This window comes from Eurypyga helias, unplaced genomic scaffold, assembly GCF_000690775.1.
Source record: "Eurypyga helias isolate BGI_N326 unplaced genomic scaffold, ASM69077v1 scaffold42817, whole genome shotgun sequence".
Classification (NCBI taxonomy): Eukaryota; Metazoa; Chordata; class Aves; order Eurypygiformes; family Eurypygidae; genus Eurypyga; species Eurypyga helias.
The window spans coordinates 23,881-41,865 of record NW_010263149.1 but is presented as its reverse complement, the minus strand read 5'-3'; the positions used below and the strand labels follow the sequence as shown (position 1 = coordinate 41,865).

Sequence of the window (17,985 nt, the reverse complement as noted above, 5' to 3'; positions counted from 1 at the left end):
GGAGTTAAACCACGACAGCACATTAAACAAGCCAAACTTCTGCGTTCTTTGGCAGTTTGCCTTGCAGGAAAACGAAGACTTGTATTTTCAATACATTGCAAATAAGAGCTTTGGCACCAAACAGTTCTGTGTTTGACTCAAACCCTTACAAAAGGGACCCATACATCATTCTTTTTTCCCCTGGCATGAACAGAGCATTACTGAGCACCTAATAATCTTGTACAAATAGGAGCTTAGATTGTGTCTTGATTTAATTATCTTCTGACTTACTAGGTTGCCCACTTGTTAACCTGTCTTCCATTTCTATGTATTTGTATAAATGTGCCTGCTCTCAGACTGTGGAGTGAGTTCTGATATCTGTTAACAATCTGTGATTCTAGACTGATTTTACTGCAGCAACTGAGAATTTAGACCAAAATACTTGATTAGTATATACGCAAACAAAGTGAAAGTTCCGATTTTACTTGGACATTTGAATTCCCTGACACAAAACAGTCTTGAGAAACCTATTTCTAGTCTGCAAAAGACCTGTGTTTTGGTGAGTCAGTGACATTGATGCAGGCAGAAAATAAATACCTCCCAAATGTGCATGTTTCACTCTGTCTTCTGCAATCCAGAATATAGAAGAAAATAGAAACAGCAGAAAATGTTTATGATTTTAAAAAATGCTTATTAGATTTTTTTAATGTGAGGCTGGGATCCCAGCAGTTAAACTGAAATGCCAGTTAAGGCTTTGCCTCGATACAGGGTTTTCAGAAATGTGACTTAAGTAACATCTAAATAAAGGTTAGATCTTTCAGCTGTTTAGTATTTATTAGCTTGTTTTGCTGCAACAAGAGCTTCAGCATTAATACCATGTTTTATTTATGTATTTTAGCCGAGTGGAGTTAAAAAGGCTATGTGAAATATTTACTCGCATGTTTGCTGACCCTCACAGCAAGGTAAGTTCACAAAGACTTGGCTCGCTCTCTTACATTACCATGTGTGCACATTTGATACCGTTCCAAGAGGAATGTTTTGTATTTCTACCCCTGCCATCTGCCAGGGGAAGTCTCCTTGATTTTTATCTGCTTTACAACGGAGGGATGTGTCTCAGTCTCTTATGTTGCTAGCAATTACTCACTCCTTGCTTCTCAAGGAGCAGCCTGATGCCTCTCAGGTGTTGGCCCCTGGAGCAAGAAGTTCAGTTTTATCCGTACTTCTCTAGGGAGTGTCATGGTGAGAGGCAGCAAAGTGAGGTCCATGAGGGTGATGAGCTGTAATTCAGCATCGTGGTCACTGTGGTTTGGGTATTGTACACCTGGGAGCAGTGTAGAGTCTCACCAAGACACTGTTCTGGTTTTCATAAATAAATTAATGTCTTTAATATAGCCACTTTGCCTTCTTTGCAACCGTGGCATGAATTTACAGACATCCCTTAAAAAGGAGTGGGCTAGGGAATGGGGAGGTAGGGCCCACAGGCATGTTCACCCCCAGTGACCTGCTATTGGCAGGCAAGTGGGAGGAGGGAGAGGGGAAAAGGGGAGTTTCACATCCTTTCCTGAGGAAGTTTTTGCTGGTTGAGGGCAATCAATAGCGGCTGGGTAAAACCATCTGCTGTTGGATTAAATACAGTTGGAGAAATAATAAGTTGTATAAATATGTGTACTTCAGACCACTTGGTAAACAAGTCTGATAAATGGTTGTGAGGTGGAAGTCCCCTGGGCAGGCATGGTTGCCTGTCGCAGGTCTTGCTCCACGTGTGCGTTTTGGGACATAATTACAGTCTGGACCAGCTGTCCCAGAGGCCTCATTGGGAGCGGCAGTTCGTACCTCTAAGGTCTTAATGTTTTGGCTCTTGGTATGTGTTGTGGAAACGCTGAAGGTGTAGCTATCTGTAAAATATTTCTGAGTAAGGTGTTTATTGCACACTGGACTCAAGTACGTCCTCTGTGGCCGCAGTGATCTGTCATCTGCGCTGCTTTTGTGGAATTACTGCTACAAACTCATTAGTTGTGGTGTTAAATATATCTTAACTTTGTTACATATAAGCACGCTACTTTCATAAGGGAGGCAAGTGGATCTTATCCAAAGTATATAATGTTTTAATAACTCTGAGGAGAAACTCTGTTTTAAGAAAATGTAAACTTTCAATGAATGCATCTTTTATCTGTTGACAAACTGCATCTGAGCCAGCCTTCATCACTACGTGTGCTAACGAGTGGTTTGTTTTGTTGCATGGCCTGCTTTGCCGTGGAATTCACAACAGAGAGTAAGTGTATTCTACCCCCTTCCTTCATTTGTTTCATGTGGTATTTTAATACAGCACATTTTAGATGTGTCTCGTTTGTTTGGTTTTTTCCCCTCAGAGGAATGTAGTCACTAAAATCATTCATTCATGAAACTGTCTATAACAAAATCATCCTGAAACTCAAATCATAGAACGCCATCCCCTTGGATTATTTTTATGTAAAGCAGGGGTTTCCTTTCTGTGACACTTGTTTTGTTTATAGGTCTTCAGCATGTTTCTGGAAACCCTGGTTGATTTCATCATCATTCATAAAGATGACTTGCAGGATTGGCTTTTTGTTCTCTTGACCCAGTTGCTGAAGAAAATGGGAGCTGATTTGCTGGGGTCTGTGCAGGCAAAAGTTCAAAAAGCTCTGGATGTCACCAGGTAGAGTACCCGGATGGCGAGTGGTATGGAGGGTTTTGCAGCATGACAGGAAAGCACCTCATGAACATTTTAGAAACTCAATAATGCTGTCTATTTTGAGACCTCAATCTTGATGGATAACAGAATAAAGGAGACCAAAGTTATGTCACAGTATTTCAAGCATTGAATTAAAAAAGGTCTGCCTCTCTTCTAAATAGATCGCTTTAAAGCATGACATTTAAAATGTGTAACTGATTAACTTTGTTAATTTTGTTGGGTTTTTTGGTGTGCAAGTACTCTGATATAAATTTTCTTTTTGATTATATTTTTGCGGTATTGAAAATATAAATGGTGCTTTACCACAAAGTTCAGAGCATCCTTCATGTGTTAAAACAGCAAAGAACAGTAATAATCAGGATAAGACCTTGACTGCTACTGTGATGTGCACACCAGTTCTGTAGCCAGTGTCCTTTTCTAAGGGTGCCCAGCACAGGACACTGTTACAATAAAGTTCAGGTTATTCTGGAAATGGGGTAATTAAGAAGGAGTAGTAATCCAGGAGAAAATAGGATAGAGGATAGAAAAAGAGGAAAGAAATCAAATCCAGGTATGAACTCTGAAGAAAAGATGAACCAGTCTGCTGTTAAGAGATAAAGGAACAAAACACAGCATGAGATGGAGGAACGGACAGGTGTGCCCAAAGCTGCATCACTGTACAGAGAGCAGATAGAGTAACAGTGTATGAAGGTATTGATTCAGCAGTTTTTGATAGTATTAAATCAATAGTTAGCTATCCTTAGATTTGGAGTTGCTCTGGTTGATGGTAAAGTTAAGAAGAAAAATGATAGGTGCTGAAATCTGTTGTTCCTTTAATGTAAAGAGTGAATTTACTCCTGAAAAATTATGCTGCATTACATTTTTGCCTTTGTTTTCTTTGAACAGGGATTCTTTTCCATTTGATCAACAATTTAACATTTTGATGAGGTTTATTGTAGATCAGACCCAAACACCAAACCTGAAGGTCAGTATGAAAAGCCTTTTTGCGAGAGTATCGACACGGTTGCCTTAGCTTGCCGTGTTAGGCGTACTGTAAAGCATCGAACTCATGATGAGGTAACTCACTGTAAGTTTAGAACTGGAAAACACCTCTTCACTCGGGTCTTGGTGGGAAGAAAACCTGGCCGTACCGGACCGAGGGGACCCGGCCCATTCTGAGCAACTGGGAAGTTGGGACGCTCAGCATACCTTAAGAGCTTCTTGCACAGATCAGACACAAGAAGTGTAGGGTTTGGAGAAACAAACACCCGTGTCTTCTGTTACTGAATTCTCCCAAGAATTCTACTGTTGTGCAGACTGTTTTTCAGGAGGCTGCTGTTTTGAGGCTGTAGGAACACTCTAAACTCTGGAATTCGTACACGTTTGTCTTTCAGAGACAGGAATATACAGGTTGCCAAATGGCTCGAGTGTTCTTTCTTCGTACTCTTTTAAATTTTCATCTTTTGTGACTCCAGCATCAGGCATTTGAGACTTTTGGTTTGAGACCAAAAGCTATGGTTTGACATTTGGAACAGTAACTGTCGATGGAGACAGCGTGGTGGAGTACTGATTTGCTTATGTAGATGCACAAGCAGATGTGTTTAAAGCCAGTTCTGAGGTATCATTCTGGACTCTTACCACACAATTTGTCCTGGGTAGGAAATTGCTCTTGATTTTTTTGAACCATGGCATAGGGATGTGTCACAGGGATATTTTTTTCCCCAGTGTGACATAGGTCTTGTCAATCTGTAGTGGTATCTGTTTATTATGGGATAAGTCCATCTTTGCCAGCTCATGAGATTAAGAAATCCCTTTCTACTTCCCAGGTGAAAGTTGCTATCTTGAAGTATATTGAGTCCTTGGCAAGACAGATGGATCCAACAGACTTTGTGAACTCCAGTGAGACAAGACTTGCTGTATCTAGGATTATAACTTGGACAACAGAACCAAAGAGCTCGGATGTGAGAAAGGTAAGACAGGAGAATGAAGTATTTGCAGTAATTACTGTTCCAAAAAAAACCCCAAACCCAAATCCAACAAATAATGGTCATAAAGATAATGAAAAAATCAGTGGTTAGATTCTAATTAAAAAAAAAACCAAACAACAAAAAAAACACCAAACAGCTTTTACTTAATATACTGTCCAAACTAATTGCCAGTTCAGTAAAGACCCATTTCTGAAGCATGTCTTCATATATTTTTTTTTTTCCCCAGTAGGTACTTAGCTGTGTGACTATAACTCATGTTACCATGCAAAAAGAGATCATAGTTTGAAAATGTGCTTTTTCTTGAGCAGTCTGGAAATATCTCTAGGTTTTTGTTTATTTAGGTGGAGACTCTGTGCTTTGCAGGCTCGAGTGAAATCTAGCACTGCTTCTGTGTTATAATATTGTTAAAAGAAAGTAAACAAATCAGTAACCTGCCAGGGGCTCTCAACTCTTTTCTTTTAAGAGCTGTGTGTTTATCTCAACCTGGAAAAAATTGACACATTTAGGTCAGGTCTGGGTAATAAAGTTACCTTGTTCTTTATCTTGCTGTAGATGCAAGTGTCAGGCAAGCTAAAATGGGGCAGGTAGTGATACTCATCTCTCCCAAGAGAAAAGTGAGACTTAGTTTTGTGTTCCCGGCGTCTGTAACGCAACTCAAAATTAACTTCTCTTCCCAGCCCAGATGTAGAAATAGATTCCAGTAGGAGTTAAAGGGTTTTTGATGTACTTGGGTTTAAAAAAAACCCCACAACTTTAAAGCATTTCAGAATGCAAACATCATATGGGATTTTTACGCTCTATGTGCATTTAGAATGTTGAATTAATACTAGAATAGCAGTATTTTATAACTTTGGAAAGAAGAAAATTCTTTTTGTATTAGTGATTATTTGATTCTGATAAAAAGAGCACTGGGTATCAAAGGTGCTGCAACTGCAGCACTATGTATAGGGTAGCTGACACAAGGCTTCAGAGAAGCTTTTTGGGTGCATGCTGTTTGCTTTCTGGCGTACAGCTGATTGGATCTAGAGAAAAATGTCTCATCCTCTTTTCTGAAGACTTTCTGCAGAGATTATTCGCACCACTGTGACTGAAATGCTGCAAATTAAGCCTGCCTCAGAAAAGAAGGGTGACTTTAAATCCTGGGCTTAAAATGGGAATGCATATTCCAGATCTGATGTTTCCATGAATAAAGTCAGAAAGAATTAAACAGGCAAAGGAGCTGCTTCTCTGTTATAATGCAGATAAACCTCAAGCGGTTTACTGTGCTGGTGGTCTGTGAGAGGGAGTTGTAATTAATCTAAGTACCAGTATACATTAAAAAGCAAAATCTCTGCATATTACTCAGCAGAATAAATATTCCACCATTAGGGGTCATGGTTGCTGCATGCAGTATGGAGTGAGGAGTGTTTGCAGCCGCTGAGAGTGGCTGTTAGCTGTGGGGTGTGGGTGTTCACAGGGCAGTGTCCATCCATTTATCGGTTTCAAAGACGTGCAGAACTCTGCCAAAACTTCCAGCGAGCTCCACCTGAGCAGTACCTGGGCAAGTGCCTTGGAGGCTGATAGGAGATTACTGAATCTAAATTCTTTTTATTAAACCTGCATGTGGGTTGGGTTTCCCTCTGATGTCTGTAGCTTTCAAATAAATTATTACACAGTTAAACCAACTGAAGCTACTAAAAATGAGTGCTCGGGTCATCTTTATTTCATCATACTGTTGCCATACTATGATTTTCTGAAGAACATAGTACATATTACTAACCACGGGCTTTAGAAGAAACACTGCAGCAAAGGATTTATAAGCAATCTCTGTCAGGACTGTAGTTAAGAGACTAATAAATACATTATGCAGTAATGAACTGGATTATCAAGGGCCAACCCAGACAACTGAAATGTTTTGAAGAACACAATTAAAAGATTGTCCTCCTTTTTTGGAGACTACAACCTGGAAAAAAAGGACCCTTTCTAATACCAAGATGATTCATTTAAGGATCAGAAGGCTTTCCCCTCGTGGAAGGGATTACAGTCTCCTTCAAGATCTGAGGTGTTCTAAGTGCAAAGCAGCCTGTACATTATAAACATTGTCACAACCTAAAAATTGAGACAGCAGTTGAGGTTATGAGGGAGAGAGAGCACAAGCAATTCAGTCTTCAAATGACCCAAGTGCTACCAGAGGCCTGTAAAAACTAAAATAAGGTAATTTTTCAATATAATCTGGATTTGAGACCCCCAGTGCAATAACTCAGCTCGTGCAAGCTTTATTTTGATACTGAGGAGCGCGGGCTGGCATAGTTCAGTCCATGTAGAGCTCTGCAGCTGAGTTGGTGGGACAGCAGTGCCAGTGCCCAGCTGCACACGGAGGCAGAGGCTCTCTCCCCCAAGAAGTGTAGTTCCTCAGCCAATGTGTTCCTACGCCGATTTGGGTTACTGAGCACTATCTCAGTGCTAGTAGCATCTGTGTGTGTGCGGCCGTGCTGTTCTGCCTGGCTTTTACCTTTCAGCAGACACAGGTACAAGAAGCTTGCTCATGCTGATGGTGAAGTGTTAAATGACCTCTGTCCGTGGGGAAAGGATGTGGCTGCTGTGTGCACAAGGCAATTAGTCACGCAGGTCTGCTCCTATGGCAGCAATCAAGGGATCTGTTCAAGAAGTAGATTGTATTTTCAGTCAATAGTGGGATTATCCTTTTATTAGTGATCATCTGTCCGTTACTACTATTCACTGTGTGATGGTCATGGAGGCTCCAGCCCTGTAGTGTGAAGGCACCGCATGAAAATAGAACAAAACGTGGTATTTAGTCCAAAACCCTTTTTCAAACTGAATGATACAGTTTTTATTAATAAACTTTGCATATTCTTACCATGACTAATTGAGTGTGCTTAATGAGCACACGTCACCTGTCTAACACCTCAGTTGAACCACAGATCGTGTTTTATAGCTAGTGAAATCACAAAGAAACTGAGTCAAAGGAAATGCTGTGATGCATAAAGCAGTTTATGTTCCTGCGTGGAATGATATCTGTAGTTAAACATAAGCTCTGTTATCACAAGAAAAACATGATGTACTTTGAGGACCATACATGATGTACTTTGAGGATGTTAGTGTGTCATTGATGAAATGTTGTGATTCCCTCACGGGGCAGAAAACATTTAAGTTGCTGATAGCAGCCATGAACTATGTACCAGTCAAAATTATTTTCAAGCTTTATGTTTAAAATAATGTGATCTGCAGTATGTTACGGGTAAATATTTGTCTTGTTTTAAAGAATGTTAATACTTACGGGTGTTTTCCCTGCGTTCACGTTAAGATTCACTTCCTGCAAGCAGTGCTAGAAGAAAGGTGAAAGGCGTTTGTCCTCTGTGCTGAACAAAAGCCAGTGGGTGGGAACAGGTCAGGCAGCATTGCGTGGAGACCTGGATGGGATGTGGTTCCAGCGCAAGGAGAGAGCCTGTTGGTAATTTCCGCACGTACAGCTGGCTTGCTGCTTTTTCCCCAAGCAGAACATATCAATGGGCAGGGCACAGATCAGGATTTTAGGTAACAGAGCTCTATTTTTGATTGCAGCATCATCTAACCTTGCGCAACGTGCTTGGCTTTCCTCTGCCTTGGTTTATTCCTCTCTGTAACAGGTCATTAATTCTGATTTTCTCTGGAAAATGTTTGATTCAGTTAAATCATTTTACAGAAGCCAGTTAATTACCCCACAGAAAAGTAACACAATGCCAACCTAACTACTGTGATGACTGGTCAGAGGACATTAAGTCAGCACCTTCACCATGTTATCGCTAATGCTGCCAGCGAGGTTATTGTGCAATCGTTACGTAGGTAAAGTGCTTATTGAATTTGGGTGACAGGCTTGAGCTCTGTGTGGGAAAATACTTTGATCTTGGAAAACAGCCATCACTTTGAGAATGGAAATTAGAATGAGGCTTCTGATCTGACCAAAGCCTAAAGAAGCTGTCCTGTCCAAGGCTCAGGTGAATGGAAACTTTTATTAAACATGAGTGCCCAGCATTTGAGGTGATGGAGGTGTCAGTGAGGGCTCACAGGATCTTAGCATTTAGGAGGAGCTTGTACAGGCTGCAGGGGAACAAGGCTTTCCAAGATGAAGGGCCATTGATGTTGCCTACTGTCTATTTAATCAGCCAAGCTCTGCTCTGAACGATGAATAACAAGATATCTGTATTGCCTGATTGTCATTTGGACTACGAATCTCAGGGAAAAAGAACTTTTTCCTACATGCCAAATATCCTGACTGGCTTCGCTGCTGATGAAACATTCCTGCAGGAGTTTTGCTTTACAAGCCTGAATGCATTTTTGCATGTTATGGGCAGCCTCGTATCACATATGCATCATGTTGTGCCTTCCACTTACGTAACTGGGACAACTTTTTCATTCAGCTGTCCCACTTGTTACTGAGTTTGGCCAAGCTGCCCTTGAATGCAGACAGTGGATGTGTCTTGGTAAGAAACCAAAGTCATTGCAATGAATCAAAGAGCCCAGGAGAGTGCTTGTGTCCCTGTGATTGCATGACCGTGAAGTCCCCCCTCAGACTGCCTTGGGGTAGGGCCCTCTTTTGTGGGTGAAGTCTAGAGGTATGTAAAGAAAACAAGTTCGGGATCAGATTTTTTTCTTAAAACTGATGACTTGAGAAACTGTTTCTGAATTATACCAGAAGATAAGGAAGATTGCAGAGAGAAAGCTGCAGGTTGAACAAATTCTTCGTATGCTCTAACAGGCAATGAAGATGTATTTACTTCATCAGCTAGTAGTCCTAGATATAATTTCTTGATAAATATCAATTATGTCACTTTGATAAGGGAATCATATCTATCAATAAAGCCCAGTGCATGTTTGGGTAAAATACTGCTGTGATGTCTGCAGAAGGATCAGTGGTAGATGGGAAAGCAAATACTTCTAAGGAAATTAAATACAGCTCCTTCGCAACGTGATGCCGTGAGACCTCTAAAATCTCTCCTGGAGCTTTAATTTTCCATCTAGCATCAGTCTGAGCAGCTCTGGGACAGAAGCTTCACTGTAAAAGCACTCCCAAAGACTCCCAGTGAGTGGAAGTGGCATCTCTCATCTTTACTGGTGTTGGGCAATAAAAACTGTTGGTCATGGGCTGTTACAGTAGCACTGGCAAAGAGGATGTTTGCAGAAATGCTTTCGAATGACAAATTGTTTTAATATTCCCCAGTTGCAGGCCCTTGTCTTTCTGGGTCAGAGCTTTCTCTAGCATTCTTGCAATATTCCTATACCAGATTTGTGCCTTTCAGGGACTCCATGAAGAATCAAGTTACCAGAAACCAGGCCTTAGGATTTAATTCCAGCCTTATGGAGTCTTAAACAGGGCTCTGTCCATACTGCTAAGGTCAGCCTTTTAGCTAAAGAAGTCAAACTCGGCCTTAATGCACAGAGGAACTTCTTTCAGGCATTTAAACAGTCAGTGTTAGGAAAAATAGTGTAATACATCAAAATGGCATTTGGTGGACTTTAGTGTTTACTTGATTTAATGCTATTAGAACAAAAAGGATCTCTGTGTCCTAGCTGTGTTTCCAAAATAGTAGCCGTCATTTTCTGTTTGTTTTGAATTTGATGCTGGAGAGCTATGAGAGCTCAAATGTGTACGCAGTGTAAGGAAAATGGCTTTTCCTAACCTTAATGGCCAGAAAATCATCATGTGCTTGATGGAAACATGATGCTGTGGTGGATTTCCTTAAAATTAATCTCCTTGCTTTATACAACCTTCTAGCATCCTTTGATTTGAAAGCAGTTCGTAATGTAAGCACACTTCCTCAGTTTGCTTGAAACAGTAAGAGCTAGCATGTGATAATGCTAGATGAGAAGAATGTTGCTTCACAGGATGTGTACACTCAGGCTTATGGGTCTGTGCATATTTTGTGTGTTCATGCCATTTATATAGATACACCCCCCTACGTAGGTATAGGTGATGTATCTATTTTGAAAATCGAGATTAGAGGTGACAGGTATATGATGCATTGTAGAGCCATCCAATAAATAGAACATAGGCTGTTTTCTCAGCACTGATGGATGAGCCCTGCCATACCTTAGCATTTTGAAACTCTGTGCAGATTAAAGTGCATGTTTTCATTACAAGCCATCTTCAGTAGCTTTTTTTCTTTCTTAGCTTATATGTGGGAACTTCCCCCTCAGAATTCAGACTTAAATCATGCCAGGTTTCTAATAAAAGTTTCTAAGTAATTAACAAAATGTAACTTTTGTTTCTAGTCCTTAAACTTGTTTTTACAACAGATGCCATTTAGTAAGGAGCAAAGTTACTCAGAGTAGCCTTCATCAGACTGACTTCTGAGGTAACATCTGGCTCTCCAGAAATAATGAGTGTTTGCCATGCTCTTTGCTGTGCCCAGTTCACAAATGCATGAGTTGCAGTTTCTTATAGAACAGTAATCCAAGTGTGATGATTCAGTGCTGCATAGCTTTCAAACAAGTGCCAGCAAGATGCCTTTGACACATGTAACGCAACCAGACTTGTAGGAGCCTTTCATGGTGTATCATGTACACTGAGTAAAGCACAATAGCAATGTGGATTTAATCTGTACGTGAATTATGTATTTAAATCTGTTAAACAAGTTCTTCCTTTTCAGGATGTGGATGTAAACTGCATATTCTATTAGAAGTCTTTTGGGAAAACTGTGTTAAAAAAGTTGTGCTCAAGCTAAAATACTTGAAGTATGTATGAACCGATGAAGCCATTGTGCTTCGTCTTACCATATCAGTAATGTGGATGGCCATGCTCATCTGATTCTAGACCTGAAAAAGGAACAAGCAGGAGGTTTGGTTTGGTAGATTGTTAAGTGTTAGGCTAACACTTAATTGTCTGCTGGAAAATACACTTAAATAACACTTGTTTAGGGCCCACAAAGACTGTTAGTAGATGTGAATTAACTCATTTAACATCAGCTATGCTCGTCAGAGAATCAAAGCATTGCCCTATGCCAATGTGTGCTAATGCAAGCTGCCTAATGTGTCGTTGCTGCCTCTCAATCTCGGTGGATCTGTGTTTGATCTGCAGCTTAGTATGATTCAGAGTGACATGAGAGAGAGTGTCTCTGTTCCAATAGGCCTTAAGTTACTAAAACCACATTTGCCTTAGACTGGATGGTGAAATGAATGATGCATACAGGGTACGATTATGTTTGTCAAAAGCGAGGAGACGTTACTGTGGATCTTCCCCAGACTGACCACATAATAGGAGGCATTTCTAGACAGTTTGGTCTGTCACACTGGTACCCAGACTGGAGTCAGGAGTTTGCACGTTCTGAACTGCAAGGGTAGGTGTGGGCAGATGCAAGCACCTATTCCCCTGCGTCTGGCTGGCCAGGCGTGAGCCCTGGTGCCATCTCTGGTGCAGCACTGCCAAACCTCTGCACCTCAGCGGAGGTTTTCAGGTGGTCATGGGGACAGTTATGAGGTTGCCAAAGCAAAGTCTCTTAGGAGCACTAAGGGACGAATATCTGTAAGCCTGAGAGTTAAGGCTGAATTTAATTTTGAGTCAGTGCTGCCCTCTGCTGAAAGAAATGCTCTTCTGGTTAAATATTAATGCTTTTTGTGATTTGAAATTAAGCAAGCAACTGATGAAAACTCTTCTGCAAAAATATAGCATGTGTACTATTTAGATGATTTAGTTGAAATCTATGTTTTCTCTAAATGATATCAACTTTCCTGTTTGTCAAACCTAGACCATGCATAGTTGGGTGGGTGAGGATTTGCCAGCTAGGACAACTACAGCTTCCTCAGGGCCCGGTGAAGGAAACTTGGAAGAGAAATGTAAACAGGTAGACTAAAAGCTGTGTGCACCAATCACACTAATCTTGTTTGCAGTCACAACTCAACTGTTTAGCTGTGTAGAGAGACCTTGACTGAGACCCTGAAAAAAGTGTGTCTGCCTGTGAAGTAATTTTTGGCTTTGCTGTGCTTTTCTGTTATCTCTCTTGTTGTAGTGCCTCAAAAAAAATCAGAGTATGAGATCCTCCCCTTTTTATGGGGCTGACAGTGTCATGAGCCCATCACCAGTAGAAGTTCGAGTAAGCTGAAAACTGCTTTCATACAGCTCAGGCAACTGGCTGCTTATTCTGCTTCATCTATTGGACCAGTGTCAGCAACAATCCTAGGGCAGTTGGATTCATCTTAGCTCACTGACCACAATTCTTCCCTAAAATCAATGGATTTTTCCAATGAGCCTTGATATTTTTTCTTAATGAGCCTAAAGTATTTCAGAAAGATTTTATTATAATTCAGCCAGGTTGCTGAGGTTACAGATTTTTATAAATCTGGCCAACACCTGCTGTCTAGGTGAAAACAGAAAACCAAAAGCTGGTAAGGCATTTGTGTCCCTTTAGCAGCTGACACTGGACCGCATGGATTGCACTGACCGTGTGAGACTGGGAGTTGCCAGCGGCTTGTGGAACCTGATCCCTTGCTGTATTGTTATAAGGCAAATAATGAAGTTACATAAGTGATAATTTGCAAATGATTCAAGAACCTGATGTGGAGCCAGACCCCCCCACTAGCGTAGTCAGGCTCTGAAGTCACTGGAGTTTCTCCAGCTCAAGCCAGCAGAGAACCGCTTCATTTAAGATTAGATAATCTATAGGGTCTACGTCGCTGGAAGGAGATGGATTAGTGTTCCACACTAATGGTGCAGGGACACAAAGGCAAGGGAAAATTCAGATATTGCTCTTTCTTCAACCTATGTATCATCAAGCATGAGTGTTGCATGGAGAATGTTGGTACATTGTGTACGGAAATAGTGTTGTTGGTTTTTTTTTTATTGCTTGTTTTAACTTTATCTACTCCTTGAGTAATCTAATGAAAGAAGGATCAAGATTTTAAGAAATGACCAGTCATTCTGAGATTATGAAAATGTCCTCTGGTTTGTCACAAGCTGAAAGTCTACTGTTTTAAAACTCTTAAAAACATGATCTGTAAAAGTTGTCCTTTGACCAGATAAATTTATGCTAGATACATGGAATTTAGGAAATTTAGAGGATTATCAAGTGTGTCTAGATCTAACAGGTGTAGGGATGGTGCTCCTGATGCTTTTAATTACTGAAATAAAATTACCTGTATTAGAACTGGGAAGTATTGCAAGAGTGAAACATGGAGCATGTTATAAACGTGATTTCAAGCTAATGTGGACCTTCCAGCTTTTGAGGTCAGCAGCAAGTGTTCTCGATTTCATGGTAGCAGGGACCAAGACCTTTTATGTGTTAAATTGCAAGTAGGAATTCATGGCTGAACTTTGAAATTACTTTTGCCTGAAATAAATCTAGAAGCCCCTCTGCTATGGGGACAGGCTGAGAGAGTTGGGCTTGTTCAGCCTGGAGAAGAGAAGGCTCCGGGGAGACCTTATTGCAGCCTTCCAGTGCCTGAAGGGGCTGACAGATTCCAGGGGGTAGCTGGTTTAAACTGAGAGAGGGTAGAATTAGATTGGATCAGGAAGAAGTTCTTCCCAGAGAGTGTGGTGAAGCACTGGAACAGGTTGCCCAGAGAAACTGTGGATGCCCCATCCCTGGAAGTGTTCAAGGCCAGGCTGGATGAGGCTTTGAGCAACCTGATCTAGTGGAAGGTGTCCCTGCCCATGGCAGGGGGGTTGGAACTGGATGATCTTTAAAGGTTCCCTTCCAACCCAAACCATTTTATGATTTCAAGTGTAGTTGGATGCCTGAGGACTAATTAAAAAGAACACAGCCAAGGTTAATCCACATAGCTTCAGTGCTGCTTTTGAGCTTTACTGGAGCACCACTCCCAGGCTATATAGTAGTACTTGGCTTTATTTCAAAAAGCGTAGACTATAGGTCTGCTCTCTTTCAGGCCACGTAAGATTAAGCATTGTGATTGACTGTTCAGCACTTAATTCAAAGCCCAGTGACCTAATTGCGGGCAGCAGCAAAGCTACCAAAGAGCACTGGCTACACAGAATACTGGAAGACACTCCTAAAGACGAGCTGTATTTTGTGCAAAGAGGGGGAGGGTGGACACAGTCCTGTTTTCATTAAAGCCAAAACAAAGAAGCGGAACAAAACTGAAGTGACTAACGGGAGCTGAAACTTCCCTCCAAGTCCTGTGGCACGACATCTGTGCTATCAGAGTTTGTGTGTCAGGGTCAGGCTGTATCAATTGGGTAACGCTCCGCTTCAAAGCGAAGCCACAGGATGAAGTCTCTGATGGAGCTTTGGTGAAGATTTTGCTCACATCTGAGATGCGTCTTGGACCTTTCTGGCACACTAGGAAGGTGCCTCTGGAATGTCACGTTGTAGAGTGCGTTTGCTCTTGCACCTGCTTTGCTCTGTTTACATAGATCTCCAAGGGTGATGTTATTACTAATCCATGGGTGGGAAGTATGTGGGACAAAGGTATCTTAAATCCTTTCCCACCTCACTGTACTGTGAGCAGCTCCTGACTTACCAGTTGATATCTCCAGGTATTCTGGTCTGAGCAGTATCTTAACCTGGGAAGCCTTCTTGATCAATTTTCCTTGGTTTTGTGGGTTTTTTTGGATTGGGGTTTTTTTTTTTTTTTTTTTTTTTTTAATCTCAATGAAATCTGCTTGTTCTGACACAAGAGCTGCATGTCCACTTCCTAACCATCTGGAATATGCATGCCATTCACAAACGGGAATGAATTTCGGCATGACTTGTCACTTTGTATTCAGCTCAGCACACTGATTGTTGTTGTAAGATCTCTTGTTTGCAGTAATATTTTTATTACAGAAAATATTATGCTGGTGAAAACTTAAGTTCTTGGATCTAAATGGACAGAAATACACATCCTTGTTGGATACCAGGCAGGCTTCATGGCAGAATTGCCCAAAACTTCATGTCAGAGGAGGGTAGAGTATGGAGTTAAGAAAGCCACAAGGAAAATTATCTCCCTGCTTCTTTCATCCTTAGCTTTTTAGTGTGAAGTGAATAATGACGTGTTGTGTTTCAGTTCAAGTCAGTGAGAGTTTTGACAGGAGGCTGCATGACCCATCTGGAGGAGTCTGAAGATCTTTGTTTGCTGCAGTCCCTGGAAGCCTGTTGAGTGTTGTGTGCCTCGGTTTCTTTGTTGACTGTATGAAAAGGATGTTACTTACCAAACTTTCTGGATGGAAAATGTTGTAATATACAAAGCTGTGTTACTGCAAGTTGGGGCTGATAGCAGAGGGATAGCTTGAATTGCAACTGAAACAATGAGGTACTGTGATTTCCCTCCACTATGAAAGGGTTTTTGTGTACCCAAGTTCATCATCTGCTAAAGGATTCCACTTCACAGGAAACTGCAGATACACTTAATTATTGCAACTTTACAAACACATTACTTACTAAAAATTCCTCCTTTGAATTGATGAGAACAATGAATGTACAGTTATCGCCACAGCAATGAATTATATTTTCACCCTCTTTATAGTACTTTTTCATTTTTAGGAAGCTTTAGGAAGTTCCGGACAGGGTCAGACACAAGTGTCTGTTCTTCCTAAGCCTATGTGTGTGCTGCTCCGAAATAAGAGCATGCGTAGCTTTGCTGCTTGCTTGGTGAGCCTAAGCTATTGCTTTGTATCCAGGTACATGTTGTGGAGGTTGATATATCGATGGCTACACCCCTGCTGGAGAAGGTGGTGCTGCCGACCATCAGAGGTCCTTCATCACTGTTTCATTTGTATTGTTCTTTTAATCAATTTTAATGTTTTTGAATGTTTTCAAGGCAAAAACAAGGGGAAAAAAACCCCCAGAATTGGTGCAATTCACATGAGTTGTGTGCTGCTGGAGAAGTATGGTTAGGAACATGTGGTGTTAATTACTCATGCAGATCTGCACTCTGTGTTTTATTCTGCTTCCATTCCCATTGTTTTAGTTCAGGGTATGCAGAGCTGTGTCTTTGCTAATGGAGTTACTGGAGATCCTGCTCTGGCAGCTACTCTTCCAGGCAGACAGGGCAAACCCTGTCCAGTGAAATTAATGGTAAAGTTCTCAATTGTTTCAGTGGTACCCTGGTTTCACTTATTAAATTTACGGAATCTTGTGGGGTTTAGCCTGTCCGTGGGTGTGAGAGGTGGTCCTCACCATCGCAGTAGATCTTCCACTTGAGATGCAGTCTTCTGTTGCTGAAAGAGTGGTGAGACTTGCAAGGAGAGGTGGGAAAACAGAAGCAGGGATTGTCTGTCTGATGAAACAAACTGTTTAGATGCTTAGGAAGAGGAGAGACTGGTTGGGGAGGGAGCTAGTCCCTTGTATACTGAAAATAGAAAACATGGGAATGACAAATTGCAGTCCTAGATTCTTCACACTTATCTGAGCTTCTGGTTTTATTTGTTTCCTGTAAATTTTTGCAGTAACTTGTTCAACTGAAATATGTGGTAGACAGGACGATGGTTAAGACTCTCTCACTAGCTGTGAATAGCTGTACACTTCACATCTGGGAAGTTAGTGATATAAATGCAAAAGTGTATTGTAAACTGTTGGAACTAAAAAGCTAACTATAGCAGTTAGCTATTCTGTATGACACATCACAAGGAAAAAATGTTGAAAATTTGTCTAGTATGGGAATCTTCTTTTTGAGTAGAACAGTTTACCGTAAGGATCGTTACCAACAGAATGTATACTGTTTTCAAAGAATGAAACTGATGGTCATGTCTTTTCTTCTTCTTTTCAGGCAGCACAAATAGTCCTGATTTCCCTCTTTGAACTGAACACTCCCGAGTTTACCATGTTACTTGGTGCCTTGCCAAAAACATTCCAGGATGGTGCTACCAAGCTCCTGCACAACCACCTCAAGAACTCCAGTAACACCAGTGTGGTGAGAGGCCCTTCTCCTTGCGAACAGCAGAGCCCCAAAGACAGCAGCTCATTGATAAGCTGTTGCAGATGTTCAGTAGCATGAATTATCTGTAACTGTTGTCTTGGAGCAATATGGCAACAGAGGCTTCTGTTTGATGTTGCTTTCACAGGGACCGTTAAAACAGAAAACTCAGTTATTTTTAAATTTAATATAGTCGTAACCAGTACAGATTAAAAAAGAAAATACTAGAGGAGTGCATGAAAGTTGATGAGGTTTGTGCTTTCAAGTTGGTGATGCTTTTGAAAATCCTGCCAGTAACGACCTTTTAGCTAAAACAGAGATCCTGATACCACAGATTTCCTGGGCTTACCACTACTATTGAAACTGGTTTAAGAACAGAGACATTGTCTAGTAAGAAGCTTGCGGGATCTTTGATGTGACCTTTAGGGTCTCCTCAGTCTACACCTATTACCTTAGGTTTTGGTTTTACATGAAGCTCTTATATGTTTTTATTTCTCTGAAGAT

General features: G+C 41.1%; 1 protein-coding gene across 1 annotated transcript in view; it reads left to right on the top strand.

Annotated features, from left to right (window-relative positions):
* Positions 1-877: 877 nt before the first annotated feature.
* Positions 878-17,985, top strand: part of LOC104512820 (CLIP-associating protein 1) — a gene marked incomplete at both ends in the record, with an annotated part of 40,795 nt that continues 23,687 nt past the window's right edge. Inside the window, 6 exons of the mRNA XM_010155947.1 lie at positions 878-941; positions 2,249-2,251; positions 2,493-2,656; positions 3,578-3,656; positions 4,498-4,641; positions 17,335-17,478. Of these exons, the coding sequence (XP_010154249.1) occupies positions 878-941; positions 2,249-2,251; positions 2,493-2,656; positions 3,578-3,656; positions 4,498-4,641; positions 17,335-17,478 (598 nt within the window). The remainder of the gene's footprint in view (positions 942-2,248; positions 2,252-2,492; positions 2,657-3,577; positions 3,657-4,497; positions 4,642-17,334; positions 17,479-17,985) is intronic.